This window comes from Notechis scutatus, chromosome 1 (genome assembly GCF_049901735.1).
Source record: "Notechis scutatus isolate UNSWTSFEM ecotype Mainland chromosome 1, rNotScu1.2, whole genome shotgun sequence".
In the NCBI taxonomy this organism is placed as follows: domain Eukaryota; kingdom Metazoa; phylum Chordata; class Lepidosauria; order Squamata; family Elapidae; genus Notechis; species Notechis scutatus.
In genome coordinates, this window is record NC_142009.1 from 11,000,482 (window position 1) to 11,027,708 (window position 27,227).

General features: G+C 42.4%; 1 protein-coding gene across 2 annotated transcripts; it reads left to right on the top strand.

The window, feature by feature from the left end:
• Positions 1–203: 203 nt before the first annotated feature.
• CUEDC1 (CUE domain containing 1) lies at positions 204–27,038 on the top strand. Of its 2 annotated transcripts, XM_087956838.1 has the most exons (10): positions 204–1,002; positions 8,849–8,976; positions 10,010–10,136; positions 10,285–10,468; positions 11,839–11,922; positions 17,787–17,876; positions 20,197–20,290; positions 21,482–21,540; positions 22,849–22,914; positions 25,400–27,038. In XM_087956838.1, the coding sequence occupies exons 1-9, from the start codon at positions 712–714 to the stop codon at positions 22,911–22,913; spliced, it is 1,122 nt and encodes a 373-aa protein (XP_087812964.1). In that variant the 5' UTR covers positions 204–711; the 3' UTR covers position 22,914; positions 25,400–27,038. The 2 variants fall into 2 exon arrangements, with proteins under 2 accessions (XP_087812964.1, XP_087812959.1); XM_087956833.1 differs by lacking the exon at positions 22,849–22,914 and having other exon boundaries at positions 223–1,002.
• The last annotated feature ends 189 nt before the right edge of the window (positions 27,039–27,227 follow it).

Here is a 27,227-nt window from a genome sequence, read left to right on the forward strand (position 1 = left end):
CAGAAGGTGATTACATGACCCTAGGACACTGCAACCGTCATAACTATAGTCAGTTGCCAGGTATCTGGATTTTGATCATGTGACCGTGAGGATGCAGCAATGGTCATAAATGTAAAAAACTCAAAATCCACTTTTTTCAGTGCTGTTGTAACTTCAAACAGTCACAGAATGAACTGTTGTAAGTTGAGAACTATCTGTGGTAGAATTTTTGAAAAAAATCAGGAATTTGTTTTGCAAACTCATCTCAAGTTCTGCAAAACTACAGAAAAGTCATATAAAGGAGGATGAGAGAGGTATTGATATCGGCTTTCTATATTATAACATGATTTACTCATTTTTAAAAAACACATTTCTTCATTTTTCAGCAAAAGAAATGCATCTGGGGCTTTGGGCACTCTTATATCTCTGAAGAAGTCCTTCTTCACCAATTTCCTCCTGTTGTGGATCGATCCAGCGCTGAAACTCCGCAGGCTTCTTCGGCTCCATCTTGTTTCGCCATCTCCAATGTGCCGCCATTTTGTGGTGGATTATCGGCCAGTCGTTCTGCGAGATCCTTGCGTTGCTTCTTCTTGACCAGAAAACTGGAAGGCAGATTGTGCCTCATCCTCCCTTCTCCTTGGATTTATACGTTTCTTCTCTTGGCTCTTCCTTTTCCTACCTCAAAAGCCGATTTGACAAAGTTTAAACATTTTCCAAAAACGGTTATCCAAAATGACAAGTCTGTTCCGACGGAGCAGCAGCAATGGTGGCTCGAGGAACAGTTCTTCCGCTCAAGAACTTAACAATAGCCGCCCCGCAAGGCAAGTACGGAGGCTGGAGTTTAACCAGGCGATGGAGGATTTCAAGACCATGTTCCCCAACATGGATTATGACATCATTGAATGTGTCTTGAGGGCCAACAATGGTGCAGTAGATGCCACCATTGATCAACTACTACAGATGAATTTGGACTGCAGCGAATGTGACGAGAGTTCGGATTCAGACGACAGCATTCCTCCGGAGGTAAACTCTGCCATGTTTTGGAATACAGGTAGTCCTTGACTTACAACCATTCGTATAATGACCATTCAAAGTTACAATGGCATTGAATTTGAATTTTGAATTTGAATTCTTTATTGTTGTTGTATGTATATACACAGTATACATACAACAAAATTCACACAACACCCAGAGACCAGACCCAACACACACACACACACACACACACACACACACACACACACATGACAATCCCCAAACACACACACACACCTGCCAAAATTCCCCGCCCTCTAAAAACACACAAGCATTCACACAACAGACCAAGTAATACTGTCCAACAAGTTCATTGTTAAGTGCAATTATAGCTCTGGGATAAAAACTGTTCAGAAAACGTGTGGTCCAAGTTTTAATTGTTCTGTATCTTCTGCCAGAAGGCAACAGTTCACAAAGATTGTAAGCAGGATGGGAAGAGTCTCTGAAAATGTTGTGCAACTTCCTCAAACAGCGAGATATCCTTCAACTCCAGGGCTGATAGCTGGAGCCAGATGATATTCTGGGCGGTTTTAATGATTCTCTGTAGAGCATTTTTGTCCACTACCGAGCTGCTCTCATACCATGCAAGAATGTCGTATGTCAGGACACTCTCAATGGTGCTGCGGTAGTAGGACAGAAGTAGATGCTGAGATAGATTTATCTTCCTGAGCATTCTCAGGAAGTACAGCCTCTTCTGTGCCTTCTTCACAAGCATGTTAGCGTTGTTAGTTATTGTTAAAAGTGAATCATTTTTCATACTGCCTCGGAGCTTTTGCTTGCAATGGATCTGTTGCTTGGAACCATGACATACAACTGTCACAGCATCTCTATGGTCATGTGATCCAAATTTGGACAGTTGGCAACTGGCTCATATTTATGACATTTGCCGTGTCCCAGGGGGGCACATGTGATCCCCTTTTGTGACCTTCTCACAAAGTCAATAGGGAAGCCAGATTCGCTTAACAACCACGTTACTAACTTAACAATTGCAGTGAATCCCTTAACAACTGGGGCAAGAAAGTTTTTTTAAAGGGGCCAAACTCACTTAACTGTCCTGCTTAGCAATGGAAATTTGGAGCTCAATTATTATGATTGTAAGTTGAGGACTTACCTGTAGTTGCAAGTTTGGCTGAACGTTTGAGGAAAGATTTTCGGAGAGATTTTCTTTTGTGCTAATTGTATGGGGTAGTGTTTCTCCAACCAGACCCAACTTCCATTTTAAGTGCCTCGGATGCCCAACATAACATTGTGAGAAATTAAAATGGCAGTCAGGATAGTCAGTCCCTACTTCTCCCCAAAACTATTTTACCATCCAAATCCCAAGAATGTCCTCCAGTCACCCTCTGGTAATTATGGATCCCACCTTTATAGCATGTGTGAGGTCACCACAATGTGAGGAAGTGATTAAATTGTCCTTGGGTTAAACTTGATTAAATTGTTTCATTATGCTGCCATTAAGTTATTACACTACTGTCTATTATTCTTTATAATCTTTCTTCTCTTTTGATTTAATTTTTATGTTCACTGCTAGAGCCACAATTATTGTTGGTCTAGTGACTAAGACACCAGGCTTTGTTCCAGACAATAACTGTTTTAGTAACTCATTTACCTTTTAAACAACGGCAAAAGGAAATATCTGAACTTGTGTGGCAGGGAAAAAAAACCACCACGAGTTAAATGTCAGGAAAGACGAGGGTTGGGTTTACCTGATTTACACCTATATTTTGCAGCTTACTGTTTGTTTATGATGGAAGAAGTTTGCTGCTGAGAAAGAGAAGCCTTTTGGAGTTAAAGGACATGACCTGAGATTTGAGTGGCACTGCAGGTGTTTTTGTGGATGGAATATGGGCTTTGGCACTCTCTGAGCTTGGTTGTTTTCCTGCAGACATTTCATTACTAAACCAGGTAACGCCGTCAGTCCTCAGAGGGCACCAAGGACCCCACAGTTCCACTCTTAGCTTACAAATATGATCTTCTATATAATATGGAATAGATACAAATCCAGGTTGTGCCCAAAAACATCTTTGGGGCTCTTAAGCACGCAAACAGGTGCAGTCCACCTTGCACTGCATTTCATTTCTCTGTTCTAGTTGGCTACTACGGTGTGCATTGTGGCAGGAATGCCTGCTATCCTCTTGTCACTGCGCATTCATTTTACACGTGAAACAGTGAAATACTGGGTTTTTCCCCCTTTTAAAACAAAATCCAAAAATTGATGGAACAGTGAAATCTGTCTCTTTTTCTGTTTCATTTTCAAAAGTTGAAGGCACAGGGGAAAGGTTAAAGGATGAACTTTGCTTTTCTTTAAGCCACTGAAATTGACAAAAGTGAAATTGACGGAAATCTTGCCACTTTGTCCTTCTAGTTCAAATGACAGGAAAAATTGAAAAAAATTTCCTCCCTCCCTCCCTTCCTTCCTAGAAGAATTTTGTCAGAGTATATTCATGAACTGGAATAGAACTTGGTAACAAGGTCAGCCAATGAATAGGCATAGCAACTAACTCAGTCAATGAGGACTGTTTTGGAAACTGAAACTAGAAGTAGCCTAGGCTGGAAACTGAAACTAAAAGTAGCCTAGGAGTTGTTATATATTGAGCTCTGCAACTCTGCAGAGCTCTGAGTCTGTTTACTGAAGATGAAACTAGCTTGCTTGCTTGCTTGCTGAAGACTGGAGCTCTGCTCTGAACTTAGAACATGTTTCTGTTTGAGGTTGCTCCATGTTGGAGAAATCTACAACTGGTTTGTAAAATCTACTTATGTTTATAAAGATGTTAAATGAAGCATCAGCCATCTGTGTTTATTTTTCTGGTGCTGAATTATTGCTGCAAAACTCTCAATAAATTTGCTGATCTAAGCTGTGGTCAGTGAAGTCTAGACAGAACCTCAAAATGGCCAAAATGGAGGAGGAACCAAATTTCTTAAGCCAGCTTCATTTCCAGACAATTTATGCCGAGGAATGCCGAAGCTTAAAACGGCAGAATTTGAAAAGGCCCTACTTAACTCAATAGACATCTGGTAGAAGTCACAATGACATGATGATATTGTCAGTTCATCAACTTCTTCCCTTTGTGGACAGCCTGTATATCGTAGGGTTTTTAAGAGTGCTTGCTTGCTTAAGGAACTTGGTTTTTAGGCATTCCTGGATCATGAACAAGGAGAATTCCCCCACCTCTGCGAGATGACAAAGGCAAGCCAAAAAAGAAAAGGCAGAGAAAAGAGGTGAATGGGTGGGACACTGAAGCAACTGTGGCAAGATGGAAGGCATTTGCACACGCAGCTTGGCATCACTTCTGGGTTGGCACTGCCCTCATATTCTCACAGTGCCATCTTCTTTGGACAGCTGAACCAAGTTACTTTTGGCTCAAGCAAAGCTTGCAAGTGCAAGAGGAAGAAAAAAAAACCCACTATGTTTTTTCCACTGGCAGGATTTCTTCCCTAATCCCACCACCTTGGCTGTCTTTCTTCCTTAATGAGGCTAAGGCAGCCTGGGGCCGGGCTGGGGAACAGAAAAATGGTGTGGTTTATTTTCCTTGGGAGCATTTATTTTAATCTGCAGCTAAATCCCTTGCAACCCCAGTTGAAAACAATGAGATGAGACGTTCTGATCACTACTACAGTACTACTACATTTGTGTCAGGAGCACCGAAGTGCTTCCAGGTTGAAAGGGATTGAACAGTGACATCATGGATGCCTGGCGGATGCCCAGGTGGGGCTCCTTTCATGTCCTCATTAAGTTGCCCACCAAAGTGGTACCCATCTATCTACTTGCATTCACCCACTTTCGAACTGCTGGGTTGGCAGGAGCTAGAGTATGGGATGGGAGCTCACCCCTGTAGCAGCAATCAGGACTCAAATGCGAAGCTGCTGATCATCAACCCAGTGTCCTAACCATGTGAGCTACCCACACTCCATTAGTGACTTTTGCATTTATCAATCCTCCTGGAAAACCAGGAATAAAGTACAACCAGATGAGCTAAATCTACTGTGTTGTAAGAATACATTAATGGAATCTTGCAGGTCCGATGGTACACATTTCCTGCCACCAGTTTTATTGGTCTGATCAATTAAGGAAAGTCCTTCTAGGTTTCTTTCTCTGACCGTTAAGCAACTGAGGGCTCCTCCTTCTCTTTTCTGATTGTCCCCCAAGGTTATCTGTACGTTCTTCTACAGCATCCCCCCATTAGCCATCTGAAGGAAGGGGGATTAGGATGAGAATGGAAACAGGAAGAAGTTCCAGGTAGCTTGGGAAGGATGGCTGTGCAGAAGTCCAATAATCTAATGCAATGTTTTTCAGCCTTGGCAACTTTAAGATATGTGGACTACAATTCCCAGAATTCCCCAGCCAGCATGGCTGGCTGGGGAATTCTGGGAGTTGTAGTCCACACATCTTAAAGTCACCGAGGCTGAGAAAACACTACTCTAGAAGAAAATAGCTCTGTCTAAAGCTCTGTCTGTGCCCAATGCTTGGGAAAAGAGACAGCTGCAAGCAAGTTTGGGGTTGTGCAGCACACTGTCAACTATTTACGGGTGTGAAAATCTCCCAGCAAGTTGATAGCAGATGTCCTGCCTGCCAAAACACAGGCTGGATCCCAGCATTCCCTAATAGCTCCTGGCTGTGGGGTGTGGGTGTGTAGGTGTGATTGGGAGTTAGCAGGGTAGTTTAAGGACAAACTGTTGGCCCTTAGCCTAATTTTTTCAGGCCTCTGTGTGTCGTGACCCTCAGGTGAACAGCACTTTCCTTGTCAAATGTTAGGAGTTCATCATGTTGGTATTTTCAGTAAAAGCAGGCATAAGAAGGAGATTTGAATGCCTGTCAGAACCGGATATAGGTTGTCTTCAGTTTAGCATTACTGTAATCTGTTTAGATTTTGCTTTGCAAGAATTAAATGCCTTTGCAGAAGTTCTTTGTAGGAAAAGTTAACAAATTAGGGTTTTTTTGTGTGTGGGGGAGAAAAGGAGAACAATTGTTTCATGCAGAATCATCCAATGAACAATAAATATTTAATGTACATAGTATTGAAATGTCAGTGAAATCATATCAAATGTAATTTTCACGCTAGCTTGTTTTGGATTGTGGCCCCAGCATTCCAAAAGTCAAGTGTGACCCACAATTTACACACTGTTATTGTACAGGCTTGCTAGCTTTAGAAGGAAGACCAGCATTCTCTCATGGAATTATGGATTGCAAGGGCATAATTTGAGAGTTTATAGCTCCAATGTCTGTTTTTCCAAAATCCCAATCTCACTGGAATTTCTTAATCTTTCTCAGAGCTGATACAGGTAGTCTTTGACATACAGCTATTTGTTTAGTGACCGTTTGAAGTTACAACAGCACTGAAAAAAGTGACTTATGACCGTTTTTCATACTTACGACCATTTGCAGCATCCCCATGGTCACATCATTAAAATTCAGAATGCTTGGCAATTGACTCATATTTATGATGGTTGAAGTGTCCTGGGGTCATGTGTCACCTTTTGCGACCTTCTGACAAGCGAAGTCAATTGGAAAGCCAGATTCACTTAACAACCATGATACTAACTTAACAGCTGCAGCGATTCACTTAGCAACTGTTGCAAGGAAGGAAGTAAGATGAGTAAAGCTCACTTAACAACTGTTCACTTAACATAAATTTGGGATTCAGTTGTGGTCATAAGTTGAGGACTACTTATAGTTCCCTTTTGCAACACCCATCCTCCTAATTCTCTAATTCAGTGGCCCCCAACCTTTTTTGTACCACGGCCCAGTACAAAATGATCCACGGACCAGTACCGGCATCAGCACGCACGACCAAGGCAAGGCGAGCCGAGTGACTGGCCAGCCAGCTGTCCCCGCTTCTCCCGCCACCTTCAACTCCTCCTTTGTACCTTCTCGCGGTCGATGGGCTTTTCGGGCTCTTTCTTAATCTCCTTCTGAGTAACGCGAGACTCCACCACCATCGGGACGGCTCTTCGTTCGAAGCTGCCCCCACCCTCTTCGGACGAAACTAAGCACCCAAACGCCGCTTTCAACTGACGACCGACAAGCTCACCCGGAAGCACTTTCTCAAGCGCCGTCGAAACAAGATGGCGGCGCCCAAGCAAAATAGGCGGCCCGGTACAAATTGATCCATGGACTGGTACCGGTCCGGGGCCCGGTGGTTGGGGACCCCTGCTCTAATTCAGTGTTTCTCAATCTTGGCAACATGGAAGGTGTGTAGACTTCAGTACCCAGAATTCCACAGCCTTGCTCTTCAAGATGCCAAGTGATTGAGAATCGCTGCTCTACCTCTATGTCTCTCATATACTTCTCCCTCTATGCTAATTGTCCCCAGTGGACATCCCAATCAATTGCAGATACAGGTACCATGTTTCCCCCAAAATAAGACCCAACCGGACAATAAGCCCTAGCATGATTTTTCAGGATGCTCGTAATATAAGCCCTTCTCCAAAAATAAGTCCCAGTTAAGATTGTCGGCCAGATGGATGTATTTCCCTGAAAATAAGGCCTAATGCGTCTTTTGGAGCAAAAATTAAGACCCGGTCTTATTTTTGAAGAAATACAGGTAGTTCTCAGCTTACAACCGTTAAATGAGCCCACAGTTTTGGTCATGAATCGTGCCAGTTGTAACATGAATCACCATGTGACTGCACCCAATTTTATTATCTTTTATGCTGCAGTTGTTCAGCAAACCTATTTTCACTACTGGGCAGATTTTGCCAGAAATCAGGAGTAAATGCCAGTACGGGGCAAAAATATTGTAAATCACAATTGCGTGAGTACAGGATGCTGCAAACCACCCTAAATGCAAGCTGGTTGCCAAGCAGGCAAAATGCAATCCTGTGACTGGGCACGAGGGAGGTTTGGCGCTTCGAAACTGGGTCACAAAGTAGCTTTGGGAAGGTCTGATAATAAATTCAAATGGTAAGCGATGGTGGTAAGTCGAGGACTACCTGTGTTGGTAGCAAGCAAAGGGTCTCTAATGCAGCAGCCTTTTAGGCACCAGTTCTTTAGAGTTTTCCCCCTGGACCGGAGGGTGCATGATTTCGTGTGCTGCCTGCATCCTGGTGATGGGGCTTTGCTTATTTCCATGGCTTGGTTTCTGGCGTGCCTCAGCCTGGTGTCGGTCCATGGACCAGGAGTTGGGGATCCCTGCTCTAATGAATACATGTTATGGCCTGCCAGCTGCCAGCAGAGCTGGTGGCAGACTCGGACAATAAGGAGGTTGGGGAAGAACTTGGGTCAGTTCTGGAGCCTGGGGAAGGCTCTGATGGATGCTCAGCGTCAGACACAGAGATAGAGTCAGGTCCATCCGGCATTTCCCAGTCTGAGAGGCAGCTGCCTGTGGAGTCAGAGATGAGTGAGGAGGAGGAAAAGCTGGGGCCTGTTCCAGATGTACGTATGTGCAGAGCAGATAGGAGAGGTGAACAACTGAGGACAATGAGTCGGCTCAGGAAGCAAAACAAACGTGGACACTGAATGGCTCCTCCCTGGTTGGGGAATAAATAGGAGGGAAGGGGAGTGGTTTGGTTGTCGCAGACAATGGTTCGCATTTCTAGAAAGTTTACTCCTTGTGTGTTTTGTGCCGACAAAGACTGCCTTGCCAGAACTGAAGTTTGTCTATTTCTCTAAGTTCATTTGCAGCCTTACGGCTGGGAGTTTACAGCCTTGCATTTATCATAATGAGCTATTTCTTCAGTTAACTCCTTGCAGGATTCTTGCCTGGACTTTCTCTTGGTAAATGCGCTTAACTCCCAATGTGTAAATAAAGAGGGTTTTTTCTTTGCAGGGAGCCCGTTTCTTGCTTCTGCGAAAGCCGGGTCAGAACAATATGTATATTTTTCTCATTTGGTTTAGATTCTGGAACGAACTTTGGAACCAGACAGTTCAGACGAGGAGCCCCCTCCAGTGTATTCACCTCCTTCCTACGATATGCATATATATGACCGAAAGTACATGGAGACTCCTCCAGTACCACCACCCAGGTATGTAGCCATTAAGATCCAGAATCACAGAGCTGATGGTCCAGCAACTTCAAGATAAGAAACCCAGCGGTAAAAACTTTGCCAGCAGATGTTTTCCCAGCCACTGTGGATAGGACTTTAATGAGGGAGAGATACCACAACTGCTTGAATCAGGAGTGTGTGGTTCTCCAGATGTTGATGAACAATAACTTCGGCCAGCATGGACGAAGCAGAGGAAAGATGGGAATTGTAGTTCTGTTTCATGTGGTAGACCAGAGATTCTCCTGCTTGTCTCAGATCAGGGGTGGGACGCAGATATTTTTACTACTGGTTCTGTGCGCATGGCCATGTGACTGGGAGGGTGTGGCTCTACGTCCCCCCCACCCCACACTCCGTGTTTTTGCTTCCTGGGCCTCTTGGGAGTCTGTTTTTGCTCCTAGGAGGCTTCTCTGAGACCTAGGAGGCAAAAATATACGGAGTGCAGGAGGGCCGCGCAGCACACACCCTGCACGCCCCCTTTTGCCTCCTGGGCCTCAGGGAAGCCTCCTGGGTGAAGCAATAAGACAGCGAGAGGGATCCCGGCACAGCTGATCATTGGAACAGCTGATTGTTGGGAAGAAAAAAAAAAGAAATACCAGTTCAACTGAACTGGTAGCTGTTTTTTTTATTACCGGTTTGGCCGAACGGTAGCATTTTCACCCAAACTGGGCTGAACCAGTATAATACCATCGCTGTCTCAGATCGGTATTTAATACGGTTGGAATTTGATGTATGTGGACTTCAGATCCCATAATTCCACAGCTTGCCTTCAGAAATTGTGGGCGCTCCATCGCTTGGAGTTTTTTAAGAAGAGTCTAGACAGCCACTTATCTGAAATAGTATAGGTTTTCCTGCTTGAGCAGGGGGCTGGACTAGAAGACCTCCAAGGTCCCTGGAAGCCATTCCATTCCATTCGCCGTTGATGAGAATTTTGGGAATTGAAGCCTACATACCTGGAAGTTGCCAAGGGAAGTGGAATTATATTATTGTAATTTGGTTTTTTTTCCCCAAGCAGAACTGATATCCAAAATTCCAGCGGTTCACAAGCACAAAGGCGATACAGGGACTGGAATCCACCATTATTAGGGAATCTTCCGGATGACTTTCTCCGCATCTTACCACAGCAAATGGATATGGTGCAGGTGGGAAGTAGAAAACTTTTGTATTTAGAGTGGGTAGCGTATTGCCCAATGCATAACACGTTGGACTGTAACATCCAATTGTAATCTGCTACAGGTCCGCTGCAGGTGTGATAGTTTTTTTTTTTTTTTACACACAATCTCTTTCTAGAGCACCCAAAACTGTCATCAAAGCACACAGAGTCCTGGGAACCAGAGCGCTCAGGGGTCATTGGATCAGGAGAAGAAATGGAAGCAGTATTTGGAAGATGAACGGATTGCTCTGTTCCTCCAGAATGAAGAATTCATGAAGGAACTTCAGAGAAATCGCGATTTCCTCCTGGCCCTTGAAAAAGGTAATTTCAGGAATCCAAATATTAAAAATAGTCACCTTCTCCTCTCCAACCAATGTGTGACAATCTTGATTTTGCCAGTATGACCCTGTCAAAGATATCAGGGCATGTTGATAGTCCTTGACTTATGACCATAATGGAACTTGCCCAACTTGCCATTATGGTCATAAGCTGTGATGCTTGTAAAGTGTCACACAACCAAGCCAATTGTAGAAGCTTTTTTTGTGATCATTAAGTGAACACTGCAGTTATTTCAATTTCATTGTACGCATGTTGTACATTGACAATAAACTTTTGATTTGATTTGGTTAAGTGAACCAATGGCTTGTTATGGGGCTGGTTTTGCCAAACCCGGGAAGTAAGTTTTCAACAAAACCATCGTAAAACGCTGTCACATGGATGTGGGGTGTTACAAACGGCTGTAAATGCGGCCTGGTTGCTGAGCACCCAAAATGCAGTCACATGACTGGGAGGGGGCTGACCATTGCAACTTGAAATCTACGTCATAAGTAGCGCCCAGGTGGGTCCCTTTGAATGATCACTAAGTCATAAGTCAAAGAGTAACTGTGTTTTATGAATATTGTAGTTCTGGCGTTTTTCTACTGCAGTGGTGGAGGTTCATCCTCCAAGCTTGTGTGTTTGGTTTCCAAACATTTCATTACCAGCCTAGGTAGCATCTTCAGCAGGGTTTAGGGAATGTCTTGTGTTCTTCTGCTGATCAAGGCTTTGTGTGGGCCATAGGTCTTCTGATGGGTCAGGAGTGGGTGTGTCAAGTGAGCATTTTCTAATGGGTCTTGTAATGGAGAGGTCATGTCAAGTGAGAGTCACTGGGAGGTGAAGTGGTGGTTGAGGGGGGGTTGTGTCAGTGGAGGGATTCAATTTTTTTTACTACCGGTTCTGTGGGCGTGGCTTGGTGGGCGTGGCAGAAGGAGGATACTGCAAAATCCCCATTCCCTCCCCAGCCCACTAACCTGCTTTCCAGCTCTGTTCTCCTGTGGAGGGCAACAAAAGAAGACCCAGCCGATCAGTTGGGACTCAGGAGGCAGAGAAGAGATGAGAGAGGGGCCAGTCAGAGGTGGTATTCGCTGGTTCTCCAAACTACTCAAAATTTCTGTTACTGGTTCTCCAGAACTGGTCAGAACCTGCTGAATACCACCTCTGGTTGTGTGGATTGGTTGTGGGTCAGTGCCGTTGTGTGGTTGATTTGAATTCTGAAGGGGTTCATAGGCTGGTTGTGTTTTACTTTTTTCTACTGTGTTGTAGTTAAATTCTTGATCACGTTGCTTTACTGTTAACCGCACGGTGTCCTTTATCTAGAAAGTTAGCTGGGCAATATCCTTTCAAACGTTTGTTTTTCCTGTGCTGTCCTCTAGATCGGTTAAAATATGAATCAAAGAAATCCAGAATGAACAACGCTGCCCTCAGTTCAGATCCCGCTTTGTCCTCAATATTATCAGGTAAGCATGTAAGGCTGTATTGCATCTCTGTTGCCAAGGGTACCATTAGTTTTGTGGCTCGATGTTGTACTAAGTCAGGGCTGTCAAACTTGAGGCCCCAAGGGCGGGATGCATCCTACTCTGGCCACACCCATGTCCGGTTTAGCAAAGGGGAAAAAAGTCACGATACATCATGTGACGCTGCCGTGACGCTGTGAGTTTGACACCCCTGTACTAAATTGTGTTGCAGGATGGTGGTTGGTTGGAATGCCCCTATGACATCAGCCCATGGGTGGGACTTGAATTGCAACAATCTGCCATCTTGCAAATTTTGATATTGTCCCCTAGGAACGATCAATTAGAATAGAGCTGGAAGGGACCTTGGAGGTCTTCTAGTCCAACCCCCTGCTCAAGCAGGAGATCCTATACCATTTCAGACAAGCGACTGTCCAGTCTCTTCTTCTCCAGTGATGAAGCACGTAGTAAAACATAGTCACTAAACCAGTAGTAACACCGGTTGAATCCCATCCCTGAGAATAGCTCCAATTCAATGATATTGTACAAAAATCTTCTTCCTTGCCAGAAAACAAAAGCCACACGTTTATTTTGAGGTTTTGTTTTTTTTACTGGACATTAAAGAAAATATATAAACAAGCTAGAAATAGGCAAGGATGGATCAAAAGTAAAAATTCAATGAATGAACAAGGAATTCAGAAATGTCTCAGGGAGATTATAATTTTCTTCTACAATATAGCTAGTTGTAAATAAACAAGTTCAAATACTGACAAATATACTTATCATTGCTATAAATCAGATATAGATTTTTCCTTCCAGTGTTGAATCATCATGTTGAGTAAACTGCCAACAAATTCTGTAAAGTAAATTAAACTTGGTTTTTTTAAAGTCTGCTTTTTCAGAATTGAGTTGATTCACAAAAATATTTTGAGTGGCCCAGTTTACTGTAAACCAGAGGTGCTTGCTCTCTTTACGTGGCATTGCCCTGCAGTATAAATTTCTTATGAGTAATTCATCAAAATGATATTTATCACTCAATGTTTTCCATTAAAATCTTAAGATTGCAACAATTTGCCAGAATTTCAGTGAGTCCAATAATTACTTGAAAAATTGAACCCAAAAGGAATTGAATTCTGAAGTTTCTTATTCCAGACTGGAGTTTCTCAACCTTGGGGATTTTAAGATGGGTAGACTTCAACTCCCAAAATATCCCAGCCAGCTATTCAAAGACGATCTATGCTAAATTTCTCTCTTTTTTCTCAATATCATGGTGCAATATACTAACAATTCTGTTTTGGAAGAGAAAGTTTATTTTAAAAAGTTTATTTTGTTCCCTTAGTAGGGAATAAACATCTGTGTTGGTTAGTAATGAATGACTTGCATTTAAGGTTAATCATCCTTTAACATTTACCACTAAAAAATTATCTATAGCCAGTTGTCACTTCATCTCATAAGTGCTTATTATAAGTTGATCACAAGGTAAACACTTTGATTGTTCTTGTATCAAGGCAACGATTTAACTAAGTCGCTGTTAATACAAAAATACCCTGTCATTTCCTGTTCCATCTGCTTCATAAAGATCTTTCTTTCAGCAAAGATTTCTTTTCAAGGAGCTCTTCAAAATTTATTTGATTTTTTTTTTCCCCAAATGGAAAATATTTCATAAGACCATGATCTGAAACTGTAATACGTTTTACATCGTATTGGTTTTGATTTCAAATGTCAGAATGAAATATCAGGAAATTAGCTAATCAAAAGCAATTGCTGTGTACAGATAAAAGGAAAATATCACTAGGTTAGAAGGGATTACTAACATACCAAATACCCAAGGTATTATAAATCACAGGGCTTTTCCACAGTATGGGCTTAGGCTGTTCCAATCCAGAGCTTTAATCAAGTGGGAATTAAATCATCTTAATATTTTTCTTTCTGGATTTCATCTCCTTCTGTTTTGGCAGTCTGGTTCTCACTTCCTCTTACAAGAAGTGTTGTCACAATTGGCATCCGATTTTCTATTGCCAAACAAGTTGTTGTTAAGTGAGTTGTGCCCCAAGTTTTGACCTTTTTTGTCACAGTTAAGTGAATCACTGCAATCGTTAAGTGAATCATGCGGCCTTTAAGCAAACCTGGCTTTCCCCCTTGACTTTGCCTGACTTGGGATGTTGCAATGTCCTCAACTTACAACAGTTCACTTTGTGACCGTTCAAAGTTACAATGGCACAGGAAGAAGTGACTTATGACCGTTTTTCACAATTGAGCCCAAAATTTATGTTGTTAAGTGAGATATTTGTTAAGTGAGTTTTGTCCCATTTTATAACCTTTCTTGCTTCAGTTGTTAAGTGAATCACTCCTGATAGGTTAGTAACCCTGTTGTTAAGTTAGTAACCTGGTTAAGCGAATCTGGCTTACCCATTGACTTTGCATGTTAGAAGGTCACAAAAGGTGATTGTCAGGGCTCCAACAAATCCACCCTCATTCAAATAAAAGTCTCTAGCCACATTTCAGAGAAAAGTAAATTGGTTTATTAGAGGTTGCCATGTTGGCGCGTGGCTGGGTACAGCCAATACTAAATTACATCATACATTTCCCCCTGGACCCTGGTCTTTCCCCAACCCCCTGGATGTGACTCCTCCAATGGGACACATCTGTCTCCAACTTTGGGCTGCTGAAGTGATTATCTAGGCATTTCAAGAATGCCTTGTTTTCCCCAACTCCCTTTTTCTTGGCAGCTAAAAAGACCAAAGGAGTATCTTTTTAGTTGACAGTGATAATTTGACTCTGGCACATTACAACCATCATAAATGTGAGTCAGTTGCCAAGGGTGTGAATTCTGATCATGAAGATGCTGCAATAGTCATAAGTGTGAAAATACAATCATAAGTCACCTTTTCCAGTGTCATCGTAACTCTGGACAGTTACTAAATGTAAACCAAGGACTACCTGTAAGCATAATCTATATATATAAAAGCGAAATACCACTCATGGATCACCACAAAATCTCCAGAACCTCAAAGCCTACAAACTTGAAATTTGGCATGTGTGTTCCTCTTGGCTCCTAGGTGCTCACTAAGAAAGGATTTTTCAAAATGACCACCAGAGCATTAGTATTTCATATATTACTATTAACAGGCTCTGATGCTAAGGAGTTCTACTCCCCCTCCCCACCTGAAAAGAAATCTGTTCCAAATGCAAAACACAAGCAGGGGAGGGGAGTTTCCGTTTGAATTTGAGTTTCATAGCAGCAACCAGCTTTGGTACAGAACAGTTGAGCTAAGCCAGGCCCAGGCTTTAGCAGATTTAACAGATAATCAGAGTTGGAAGGGACCTTGTAGGTCATCTAGCCCAAGCGGGAGACCCTACACCATTTCTGACAAATGGCAGTCCAATCTCTTCTTGAAAGCCTCCAGTGATGGAGCACCCACAACCTCCGAGGCTCCTTGCTGTCTCCTTCTTGCTCACACAGCAAATACTCTTTCAGTTTCCAAACAGCCCTCAGGTCTCTCACACACTGACAGAACGGTAGCCAGATGAATACTGATGGATGCTGGTAGGCAGAGGCGGAATTTTCCTCCCTTGTTTTCCTCCCCAAAAACTAAGCCCGACCACATAGTTTTGTAGCGAAGCACAAGGTATCGAGCTAGTAGTAATATGCAAGGAGAAGAAAAAAAATCAATCCTCTTCTTTCAACAGGAGCTTAAATAGGTAAGAAGTTTTACCTCCCACATGACAGAAAATAATTTTTGAGTGTTATAAAAATTTCAAAAACTGATAAAATATCGAAGGGTCCCCTCAAGGAATATTTTTTACAGCATTGAATATCTCTCTAAATTTCTGAAGTACCTTAATGCCATCTGGGAAGCGTTACCAGTATTTTTTTTATTTTCACATTCGGTTATTCAGACAGGCGTTTCTCAAAAATTGTATTCCTCGTGGCACGTTTTAAGGAAGTTCAAGTCTGAGGCTTGCTGAAAGAACAAAAAAAATGTTTTTTGCACCTAACAGAAGGTAAAGGTAACAAGATAAGAATGCAAGCAATAAATTAACCACCTTAATGGAATGGGCCCGTTTGCAGTTTAGCCTTTGCACTGGGACCTCTGGAAGTTGTATGGTTAGATAATAGTTTCTTTGTTAAATAAAGAGAAATAAAGATATGAAAGGTAGTTTTGTTTATTAATCACATGGCAGAAACTGAAATAGAAGAGATGGAAGAGTAAGAATGTCCTTTTTTTCCCAGCAAGTGCTGCAAAATTCAATGAATTCATCTGAACCACAAATGGGCAAAATTCATTGAATTTCCTGGGGAATTCTGGGAGTGGAAGTTTACACATCTTAAAGTTACTGAAGTTTAGAGACACTGCTCTATAACAGTGTTCATAGAAGGCTAGGAATCTAGAAGCAGGGGTGGGATTCTACCAATTCGGCCCAATTCGGGTGAACTGGTAGCTTTGAAGATCAGCTGAGAGCAACCGGTTCGCTCCAATGATCAGCTGTTGGGCCCACGCATCCACCCTGGCTCTAGTCTGTGCTTTATTTCTGGGTTTTCCAGCTCAGCTGCTTCGCGTGGTACAGCGGATTGCCACACGTCAGCTCTTTTACACAGGGCTTGTACTAAAAGATGAGTTGCAAATGCTGTGCGCACGCAAAGCACACACTCACCAAACGGATTGTTACACCGGTTGAATCCCACCCCTGTCTAGAAGGCAATGGTTGAATCCCACCCCGTCTAGAAGGCAATGGTTGAATCCCACCCCTGTCTAGAAGGCAATGGTTGAATCCCACCCCGTCTAGAAGGCAATGGTTGAATCCCACCCCGTCTAGAAGGCAATGGTTGAATCCCACCCCTGTCTAGAAGGCAATGGTTGAATCCCACCCCGTCTAGAAGGCAATGGTTGAATCCCACCCCTGTCTAGAAGGCAATGGTTGAATCCCACCCCTGTCTAGAAGGCAATGGTTGAATCCCACCCCTGTCTAGAAGGCAATGGTTGAATCCCACCCTGTCTAGAAGGCAATGGTTGAATCCCACCCCTGTCTAGAAGGCAATGGTTGAATCCCACCCCTGTCTAGAAGGCAATGGTTGAATCCCACCCCTGTCTAGAAGGCAATGGTTGAATCCCACCCTGTCTAGAAGGCAATGGTTGAATCCCACCCCTGTCTAGAAGGCAATGGTTGAATCCCACCCCTGTCTAGAAGGCAATGGTTGAATCCCACCCCTGTCTAGAAGGCAATGGTTGAATCCCACCCCGTCTAGAAGGCAGACATGCCAGAATAGCCAAGGATTGGGAAGGATGGGATTTGAAATCCAAGTTGTCCAGTGCAGGGGTGGGATGCAAATATTTTTACTACCGGTTCTGTGGGCATGGCTAGGTGAGTGTGCCTAGGTGGTTGTGTCCATGTGGCTGGGTGGGGGTGGCTTTTTTTCCAGCACCCCCCTGCACACTCCGTTTTTTTTTGCCTCCTGGCCCTCAGTGAAGCCTCCTGAGAGGCCATTTTTGCTCCCAGGAGGCTTCCCTGAGGCCCAGGAGGCAAAAAACAAGGTGCAGGGGGGAGCGCAGCACACACACCCCGCGCGCCGCTTTTTGCCTCCTGGGCCTCAGGGAAGCCTCCTGGGTGAAGCAGTAAGACGGCGAGGAGGATCCCGGAACAGCTGATCGTTGGGAGGGGAAAAAATATCGGTTCAGCTGAACCAGTAACTGTTTTTTTACTACCAGTTCAGCTGAACGGTAGCATTGTTTACTACCGGCTTGGCTGAACCAGGCCAAACCGGTAGAATGCCACCACTGGTCCAGTGGGATAGAAAGAGTGCTCAAAATCTTTCTCTTGGCTTTGGCTGCTTCCTATCGATCCTAAATATGCTTTGCCTTGCCTTGCAGATGAGGTCACTCGCTCCTTAACTGGTGTGCCCAGCGGGGCTATCTCCGACGATGCCTTATTCAGGGACAAGTTGAAACACATGGGAAAATGTGAGTTATATTGTGCCACATTGCTGGGCAGAAGCCAACACCGTGATGCATATTTCCTGCCATTGTCTCTCTGTAGCAGGGGACTCCAAACTTGGAAATCTTAAGATTTATGTCCCAAAGGTGCTCTTAAAAAGGCAACGGGACTTGCTTGATTTTTTATTCCCCCTTGAAAATATGTCATTTCTCATTCAAATTTCTTCACTTTTCATCTTTCTTGGATGAGAAGCGAAACATTTTCAAGGACATAAAACGAAGAAAGTCCGGTTGCCTTTTGAAAAAGCATCTTTGGGGCAACCATGACCTGGATGATTGAGAATCTTCACAGACCTTTAAGATGCCCCACAGACCTGCTGGCTAGGGAATTCTGGGAGTTGAAGTCCACAAATCTTAAAGTGGCCAAGTTTGGAGATCCCTGCTCTATAGGATTGGATGCCAGCTTCCTGGCGCCCCCAACGTGGCATTAGGCCAGCTGGAATTCCAAGGAAATTAAGTCCTAATAGACAAGGTAGTAGTGAAGGTGTTGGATTTGGAGCAAGGAAAATTTTAATTTCTCCTCTGCTCCTACCCCACACAGTAAAACCACTGAAACAAATTGGCTCTAGGCCAAGTTATTTGTTTAGCATATGTTATATCATACATGCACTACATACATACATACATACATATATTCATATTCGTAGATTTTCACAGGTACAGGTATGTAGGTGTAGGTGTGTTCAGGTCTTTTCCCATGTAAGATTAAAAGTATCTTGGCAATGTTTCGACGAGGTCTCACTTGCCATCTTCAGGCTGGTGCTTTCAGCTTCATGCTTGTGCAAAGCACGAGGCTGAAAGCACCAGCCTGAAGATGGTGAGTGGGACCTCGTCGAAACGTTGCCAAGATGCTCTCAATCTTACACGGGAAAAGACCCGAACACGCCAAGACCAATATATATATATATATATATATATATATATATATATATATATATATATATATATATATATATATATATATATATATATATATCTTTGGTTATTCGGATTTTTCCCCGCGTAAGATTGGAAGTATCTAGGCAACGTTTCGATGAAGTCTCATTCATCATCTTCAGGCTTGTGTCTTCAGCTCTGTGCTTCTCAGAGTGATGTGAGCTTGCAGCTGCTTCTTCTTCCAATCTTACGCAGGAAAAAACCCGAATAACCAAAGATCCACATACAAATACCCGCGAGAACCTCAGAAAACATACATACATACATACATACATACATACATACATACATACATATATATTCTTAAGTTTTCACGGGTACTTACATGTATGGTATTCAGCTTTGTTCGGGTATTTTTCCCATGTCATTGCAGTTGTGCTTTTAAAGTTGTAGCAACGTTTCGGCAGAATCTCATCTGCCATCATCAGGCTTCTGTATTGTGTTCGTCTGTGAGTCAGACTTTCACAGTTTTACTGACTCACAGACGAACACAATACAGAAGCCTGATGATGGCAGATGAGATTCTGCCAAACGTTGCTACAACCTTAAAAGCACAACTATAATGATGTGGGAAAATACCCGAACAAAGCTTAATACCATACACACACACACACACACACACACACACGTCTCAGGGATCAGAAGCAGGGAGCAGCAATAAGATATTGGAAGATACAACATTCTTGCTTGCATTCCCCAAATACCTTGTTATCATCAGGTCAGGGCATGTGGGTAGGTTTGTGTGCATGAGTGTCAAAATTGGGAAGATGATAGATGGAATGTCACACATTCATTCAAAAAGGTCAAGGTTTACATTACATCTGCTGCCTCCCTGGTTTTGACACACAGATAGATGGTTGTAGCTGCATCAGACTTATCCCAAGTAAATTCTGGAGTAAGAATTAAGTGCCGGTCCCTTCTCCTTTAGGAAAAGAGGAAGCAGTCTTGTCTTTAGACTCAACCCGCTTGGATCTCCCGCTTGGGCAGTGGGTTGGACTAGATGACCTACAAGGTCCCTTCCAACTTGATTATCTGTTAACCCTGCAGAAGGATGCATTGGAAAAATAGGCAGAGATCTGGTCCTAAGGGTAGGGTGACCTCTGTCTTTTTCAGAGACCCCCCTCGATTTTTTTTCTTCAGTTAATTCAGTTCCTAAATGTACTACAGCTGCAAAATTCAGGATCTTGAAGGAGTTGCAGTTTTCGTCTTAATCAAGTTACTAGTCCTTAAGCCTCTCACTTTGGCAGCATGAAGTCCATACTTGAGTATAAAAATGCTTGGAGATAACTGTTCCTCTCCCCCCCATTCCCCCCTCCCCATCCGTTAAAAGTGCCACTGTTTTTCTTTTCAGCTACACGCAAGAAGTTGTTTGAACTTGCCAGAGCTTTCTCAGAAAAGACTAAAATGAGGAAGTCAAAAAGAAAACAGCTTTTGAAGCACCAAGTGTATCCTTTCCTGGTTGTGTGAAGTGACCTCCTGTTGGTCTCCCAACCTGGTGATCTTGAGGGTCCCCCAGTCGTGGTATTCAATTTTTTTTTTTACTGCCGGTTCTGTGCGCGTGGCTTGGTGGGCATGGTTTGGCTTGGTGGGCGTGGCAGGGGAAGGATACTGTAAAATCTCCATTCCCTCCCCACCCCACTAACCTGTTTTCCAGCTCCGTTCTCCTGTGCAGGGCAACCAAAGAAGACCCAGCCAATCAGCTGGGACTCGGGAGGCAGAGAAGAGATGGGGGCGGGGCCAGTCAGAGGTGGTATTTGCTGGTTCTCCGAACTACTCAAAATTTCCGCTACCGGTTCTCCAGAACCTGTCAGAACCTGCTGAATACCATCTCTGGGGTCCCCCCTCTCCCTGCTGTTATCTTTTAATGAATGAGAACATCACTCCAAGCCTTGGAGTGTAAAGAGACTATAATCCAAGTGCAAAGAGAGGTTTATTCTAGTGTGGGCTTCCTCACGTATTCCCTTGTCATCCTGGCCATTGCTGAGCATTCTGGGAAATGAAGTCAAACAAATTAGGAACAGGAATTTGAATGCAGGATTCTTTGCCTTTCCCCATCAGCCTGGCTACTTATTGTGTTCTGGTGGCATTCAGCAGTTTGGGTGATTTTCTTGGCTCTCTTCCTGCTCCAGATGGGACCGGGGATTAAAAATAGGACCTCTCTTTCTTGGCTAGTTAACCACAAAAGCAGAACAATCAGATTTAGCTTTGTTCCATTATAGCATCAACCTTGTTAACTCTCAAGACTCTTTTCCCCCCACTATATATATATTCAAGATGATTTTTGAATGTTGTTTTTGTATTACTTGGTATTTTGGGTGTTGCTGTTGTTATTATATTATTATTGTTCTCGTTGGGATGGTGACATTATTCGGAGGATGAACCAGACATGGGAATTTCATTTTAATGAGCATTGTTGTGCATGACAGTAAAGGTTATCTTATCTTGTTATCTTATCACCCACCTTGAGTGTGGACACCGAGGAAATGGATGTGGAGGCCATTCTCAAACCTCAGCCAGGTTTAGATCATCTTCCAAACTAGGACAGTTTTTAAACAGTGTTGCTCTCATTGGTTGGGAGTTTTAAGATTTCCATCTGATGTGTGGTGTGGATTATGGTCTCCTTAACACCAATCCAGGATGGGGACTGCAGCCTCAACAGCAAACCTTCTTGATGACGTTGAAGGACATTCATGTGGTAAGATCCGGACCTTAGTATGCACATCAGGGAGTTCAATTGGCCCAGTTCCTTAATTGCACCCTGAATTTTGGGATCCTGAAATTATATCATCCAACTTGCTGTGGGTTTACAAAATATAAATTCCTGTTCCAAGAGGAATGTGTATGTAAGGTGGTCTTAACTTATGACCACAATTAAGCCCAGCATTTATGTGACTTAAGTGAAGTATTTGTTAAGCGAGTTTTGCCTCATTTTATGACTTTTCTTGCCACATTTGTTAAGTGAATGACTCCAGCTGTTAAATTAGTAACATGGTTGTTAAGTGAGCCTGGTTTCCCCATTGACTTTGCTGGTCAGAAGGTTGCAAAAGGGGATCACATGATCCCAGGACACTGCGACCGTCATAAACATGAGCCAGTTGCTAAATGCCAGAATTTTGACCATTTAGATGCTGCAACTGTCTTAAGTGTGAAAAATAGTCATGGGTCACTTTATTCAGTGCTTTTGTAACTTTGAACGGGCACTAAACAAATGGTTGTAAGTCGAGGACTACCTGTATTGTAGAAATGGACACAACTAAGGGGATTGCCTGTGGAGATTCTCCCTCATCCAGGTCATGGTTATCGCAAAGGTGCTTTTTTCAAGAGGCAACTGGACTTTCTGGTTTTTCTCTAAAGACGTTTCCCTTCTCATCCAAGGAGCTTCCTCAGCTCGTGAGGAATGGAAAGATTCCAGTCAGAGCTGGAGAAGCTTCTTGGATGAGAAGAGAAACGTCTTCAAAGAAAAACCAGAAAGTTCAATTGCCTCTTGAAAAAAGCACCTTTTGGGACATCTAGGGTGATGTAAGGCTGCCAGCTGTAATCAGGAGCATTGGTAGTAATGATGTTGGGAGCTAATGATTTTATTGAAGGAGAATGAGAAACCTTGATATGGAATCTGGGGTAAATAAGAAAGTTGCTAGAAATAGCAATAGCACTTAGACTTATCTACTGCTACACAGTGCTTTATAGCCCTCTCTAAGTCATTTGCAGAATCAGTATATCACTCCTCAACAATCTGGGTCCTTATTTTACCAATCTCGGAAAGAATCAACCTTGAACCTGTCAGGATCAAACTCCTGGCTGTGGGTAGAGTATGCCTGCAATACTGCATTCTAACCACTGCACCATCACGGCTCTTCAATCATCTTTATAATTGGCCACAAGGACAGCCTGTCTCTGATGCTGCCTTTTCCTGCCTTTGAATTGACGCCGACTTTAGTCTAGTTGCAAAGTTGGGCCATTGCAGATCTGCATGCTTCAACCATCTTCTACCTCTGTGTTTCAGATGAGGACTGCCAAATAAGAAGAAAGTTACCTGCAGCAGAAGAACCATCAAAAGAAGTACAATAAGGTATGCTCATTTTTGTTCCAACAATCATCAGTTCATTTGCTAGGTACTATGAACAGAAATATTCAAGGCTATTACTGTTTGCAAAGACCAAACAGCATTCAAATATATCCTTACGTTTAATAATATATTCTTGTAATTTAAAATTAAAACAGGACAGCTATAATAAATAGAAATAGGTGCGGTTGCTAGCTACCAGTAGTTAGTGGGAATGGAGAAGACTTTGAAAACAATGATCTTAAGCAACCTTTTGCCCTGAATTTATATTTATACAATCCTTGGTTGCATAAACAGAGACTAGAATCAAAATCACGTGAAGTATTAGTACTGCTTTATAAATCCTTAGTAAGGTCATACCTGGAATACTGCATCCAGTTTTGGTCACCATATTACAAAAAAGATGTTGAGAAAAAGTGCAAAGAAGAGCAACTAAGATAATTAAAGGCCTGAAGACTAAAACATATGAAGAACGGGTTGCAGGATTTTGGTATGGCCAGTCTAGAGAAAAGAAGGAATAGGGGGGACATGCTAGCAGTATTCCAGTGTTTGAGGAGCTGCCACAAAGACCAGGAGATCAACTTATTTTCCAAAGCACCAGAGGGCAGGACAAGAAGCAATCAAGGAGAGAAGCAATGTAGAACTAAGGAGAAATTTCCTGACAGTGAGAACAATTAACCAGTGGAACAGCTCGCCACCAGAAGTTGTGGGTGCTTCATCACTGGAGGCTTTTAAGAAGAGACTGGACAGTCACTTGTCTGAAATGGTTAGGGATCTCCTGCTTGAGCAGGGGGTTGGACTAGAAGACCTTCAAGTTCCCTTCCAGCTCTATTCTGATTAATTGGCCTCTGGTTTTTCTGGTCTTATGCTACCTGACTTAATCCAGTCCATGTTGCTGCCCAGTGTGAAAATATGTGGAATTGTGCTGCTTTTTTAAAAAAAATGCTGTTATGCCCATGTTGGAAGAAGCAAGATCAAAAAGCAGTGGTAACAGCAAGAGTGGAATCTAACCTCTGGCCCAAAGAATTTTTTTAAACATATTTTGCTCAGTTCCAACTAGATGATAGCAAGTCTCTGATCTCGACTGATCTTCAGAAGATATGCAGAGGTATAACTGACTGACCCTTAAATAGGAGACCATGAGGAAATCCAAGAATGGACATGTGATGACCTGGAGTATAACACAAACGTAACAAAATCCAAAACGTAAATAAATGTCCTTTAATGCCTCCAACTTGGCCCCACTGTTCAATAATTCTCAGCTGGAGATAAAGCATATTCAAAAATAGTCTTCAAAAGAAAGCAATACAGTCCGAACTTAACGAGCAGATAGAGGTGAAATAAAAACCTAAAACAAACTTTAATGAAGGAAATTCTGCAACGGACCAGGATAAGTAATTACCAACTTCAAGGAGATAACAAGGCACAGTCTGTTGGAAGGACACCAACCAAGATAACTTCAGCCCAAAATAACACACACTTTGCTTCTGGCAATGCTGTGTTTTAACCATCTCTCTTATATACTATTCTCCCCAGCTGCAGCTAATGAGTGAGGTCATGGCCGCTTCCTCTCTCGTAAGCCAAGTTGTTCCCTTCTCCATTCCACCTTGCATGTCCTAGGATGCAGAGGGGATGGCTCTGGTTCTTCCTCTGACTGCCCAGCCGGCCTCTGTCCTTCCCCAGCCTCCTCCACAACCTCCAGAGCCACACCTCCACTCCCTGTCGGCTGTTCCTCCTCTCCCTCAGAGTCTGGCTCTGACAAGGGCATGACAGGACGTTTTTTTAAAAAGCAGCTAAATAGGAACCAGTTGTCAAACCATTTTGCACTGTTACAAAGAAAACAGCTTGGAGATATTCGAAGGAGATTTTATCTTCCTCTTTGCTCAGAGCTAAGAAGGATACCCTTCCTCCAAAATTCAGGTAGTCCTCAACTTACAACAGTTCGTTGAGTGACTGTTTGAAGCTACTTATAAAAGTGACTTATGACTGTTTTTATGATTACAATTGTTGCAGTATTCTTTTAGTCGCATGATCAAAATTCAGACGCTTGGCAACTGTCTCATATTTATGACGATTGCAGTGTCTGGGGGATTATGTGATTTCCTTTTTCCATCTTCTGGCAAGCCAAGTCAATTCACTTAACGGCCATGTTTCTAACTTAACAACTGCAAGTGATCCACTTAACAGTTGTGGCAAGAAAGGTTGTAAAATGGGGCAAAACTCACTTAAGAACTGTCTCGCTTAGCAACTGAACTTTTGGGCTCGATTGTCATAGTAAGTTGAGAACTACCTGTATTATAAAGCAGGGGTCTCCAATCTTGGCAACTTCAAGACTTGTGGACTTCAACTCCCAGAATTCCACAGCTAGCTGGCTGAGGAATTCTGGGAGTTGAAGTCCACGAGTCTTAAAGTTGCCAAGGTTGGAGACCCCTGTTATAAAGCACTGAAGCTTTTGTTAATGTTCCCATTTTTCTCTCTTTTTCTTTTCTAGATCCAGAATTGGCAACTGGGGGGAGGGGGGAGAAGCCAAATAAGATGAGAAACCATGATGGTTAAAAGGGAAGATAATTTTTACGCTGGTGACTCTATTCTGGAACGATCCAAGGCTTCTCCGAATTCAACCGCATGGGAACATGAAGGCACGTTATGGTTTTTTTTTTATCCAGTGACTAAGAATTTGGGTCTTACTCTTACGTCTTTTTTTTCAACTCTGAGGAATCCAGCTCCCCCACCACCACCAAAAAAAAAAGGGGGGGGGAGAGAGAAAACTGACAATTCACCTAATCTTTTATACACCAATCTTTGAAGCTGGATAATGATAATCTGTTATCAAATGTGGTTCAGAATGTATGAAAAAAAAAGCCCCACCCATTGTTCCAAAGTGGTTTCTGGTCGGTGTTTTTGCATCATGACTTTTGAACGAATGGATACTTGTGTCCTTTCATCCAGATAGAGGGTGGCCCACCAGATTTTGCTGTATTGTGGATGATGATTTTTACTATAATTATATAATTATTGCTGCTAATAGAAAAGAAACCTGAATCATGCTATTTGAGTGTGATAGTTAGAATAATATAATTTTTTCCCCTCCATGAAAAAGTGTTCCTGCAGATCCCTTCCACAATCAGAAACTATTCATGATAAATATATTTCCCCTTATTCAGGGGGTGTCTGTGAGGGGGGGTCAAAAAAGTCAAGAACACATCTTCAAACGAGAGAAAAAGTCAACTTTTTCAAAATATTTTCTTTAATCAAGTTTTACAAAACACAGTCAGTCTAACACAAATAAAAGAGCAGAAGAAAGAGAAAGTTCTGATTTCTTTGCATTCCTTTGCAGCAAATATAAATATAGTTACAAAATTACTCCATGATTAAAAAAAGACCCTCACTTTTTAGTATTCTTTTTTTTTTTCCTAATCATCATTAGCACAAATCATAAATGCATTTTTTTTCTGTTTCATGCAAAAAAATCTATAAGGGTTTCCAGTTGTTCATAAATGTTGACATTGTTTTTTCCCTAATCAAAGAGGTTAAATTAACTATCCCCGCAAGTCCTGTCGTCTTCACCAATTCATTCCCTTGTTGTAGGTACCATAGTGCTGAGTCTTTTCATTTTCGAGCATAGAATAATCTTGCTGCAATTGTCATAAATAAAACTAAAGTTCTGGAACTTTTGTTCTGGTTGCTTGTCCATTAGACCAATTATACTTCAAGATCTTCTGAATTAATGCATGTATTTGTATCCAATATGTTTTGGCTTTTTTACAAGTCCATCAAACATGATAAAAAGTCCCTTCTTGTTCACGTTTCCAGCAAAGATTCAAACTACCATTATACATTCTAGACAGTTTCTCTAGTGACAAAAAAACCAGAGATACATCATTTCATAAAAATTCTCTTTAAGGTTAGAGAACATTATGTAAATGTGAATTCTTTCAACTGCATGTTTTCCTTTTGGTCCATTTGTACATTATAGCCAGTTTCCTAGCCTAATTTTTCATACCATCTTTCAGTTGTTCTCATATTTCAGCAAAAGTTTATAATTTTGGCAATAACATATTCGTCACTGGTATATAATTCTAATTCTAATTCAGTCTTGCTGTGTTCAAAATCATAAAATCGTTCATCCACGTTAAACCTTTCTGTTAATTGTATATAAGAAAACCATTGGGAAGCATACCCTTCTCTTATTAAATCTCTTGATTTCAATTCTCATAAGAAAATTCTAGTACATCTTGGAAGGTTAACCATTTATGTTTATCCAGCATTTTTCATTTACAAAATTCCTTCTGGGTGCTGACAGGTTCCCACTTTTTTAC

Excerpts from the sequence above, each read along its gene's own strand:
- CUEDC1 (XM_087956838.1), top strand. The coding sequence starts at position 712 with ATGACAAGTCTGTTCCGACGGAGCAGCAGCAATGGTGGCTCGAGGAAC. Across the intron at positions 1,003-8,848 it reads ACGACAGCATTCCTCCGGAG|ATTCTGGAACGAACTTTGGA; the intron begins GTAAACTCTGCC and ends CATTTGGTTTAG. Across the intron at positions 10,469-11,838 it reads CCTCCTGGCCCTTGAAAAAG|ATCGGTTAAAATATGAATCA; the intron begins GTAATTTCAGGA and ends GCTGTCCTCTAG.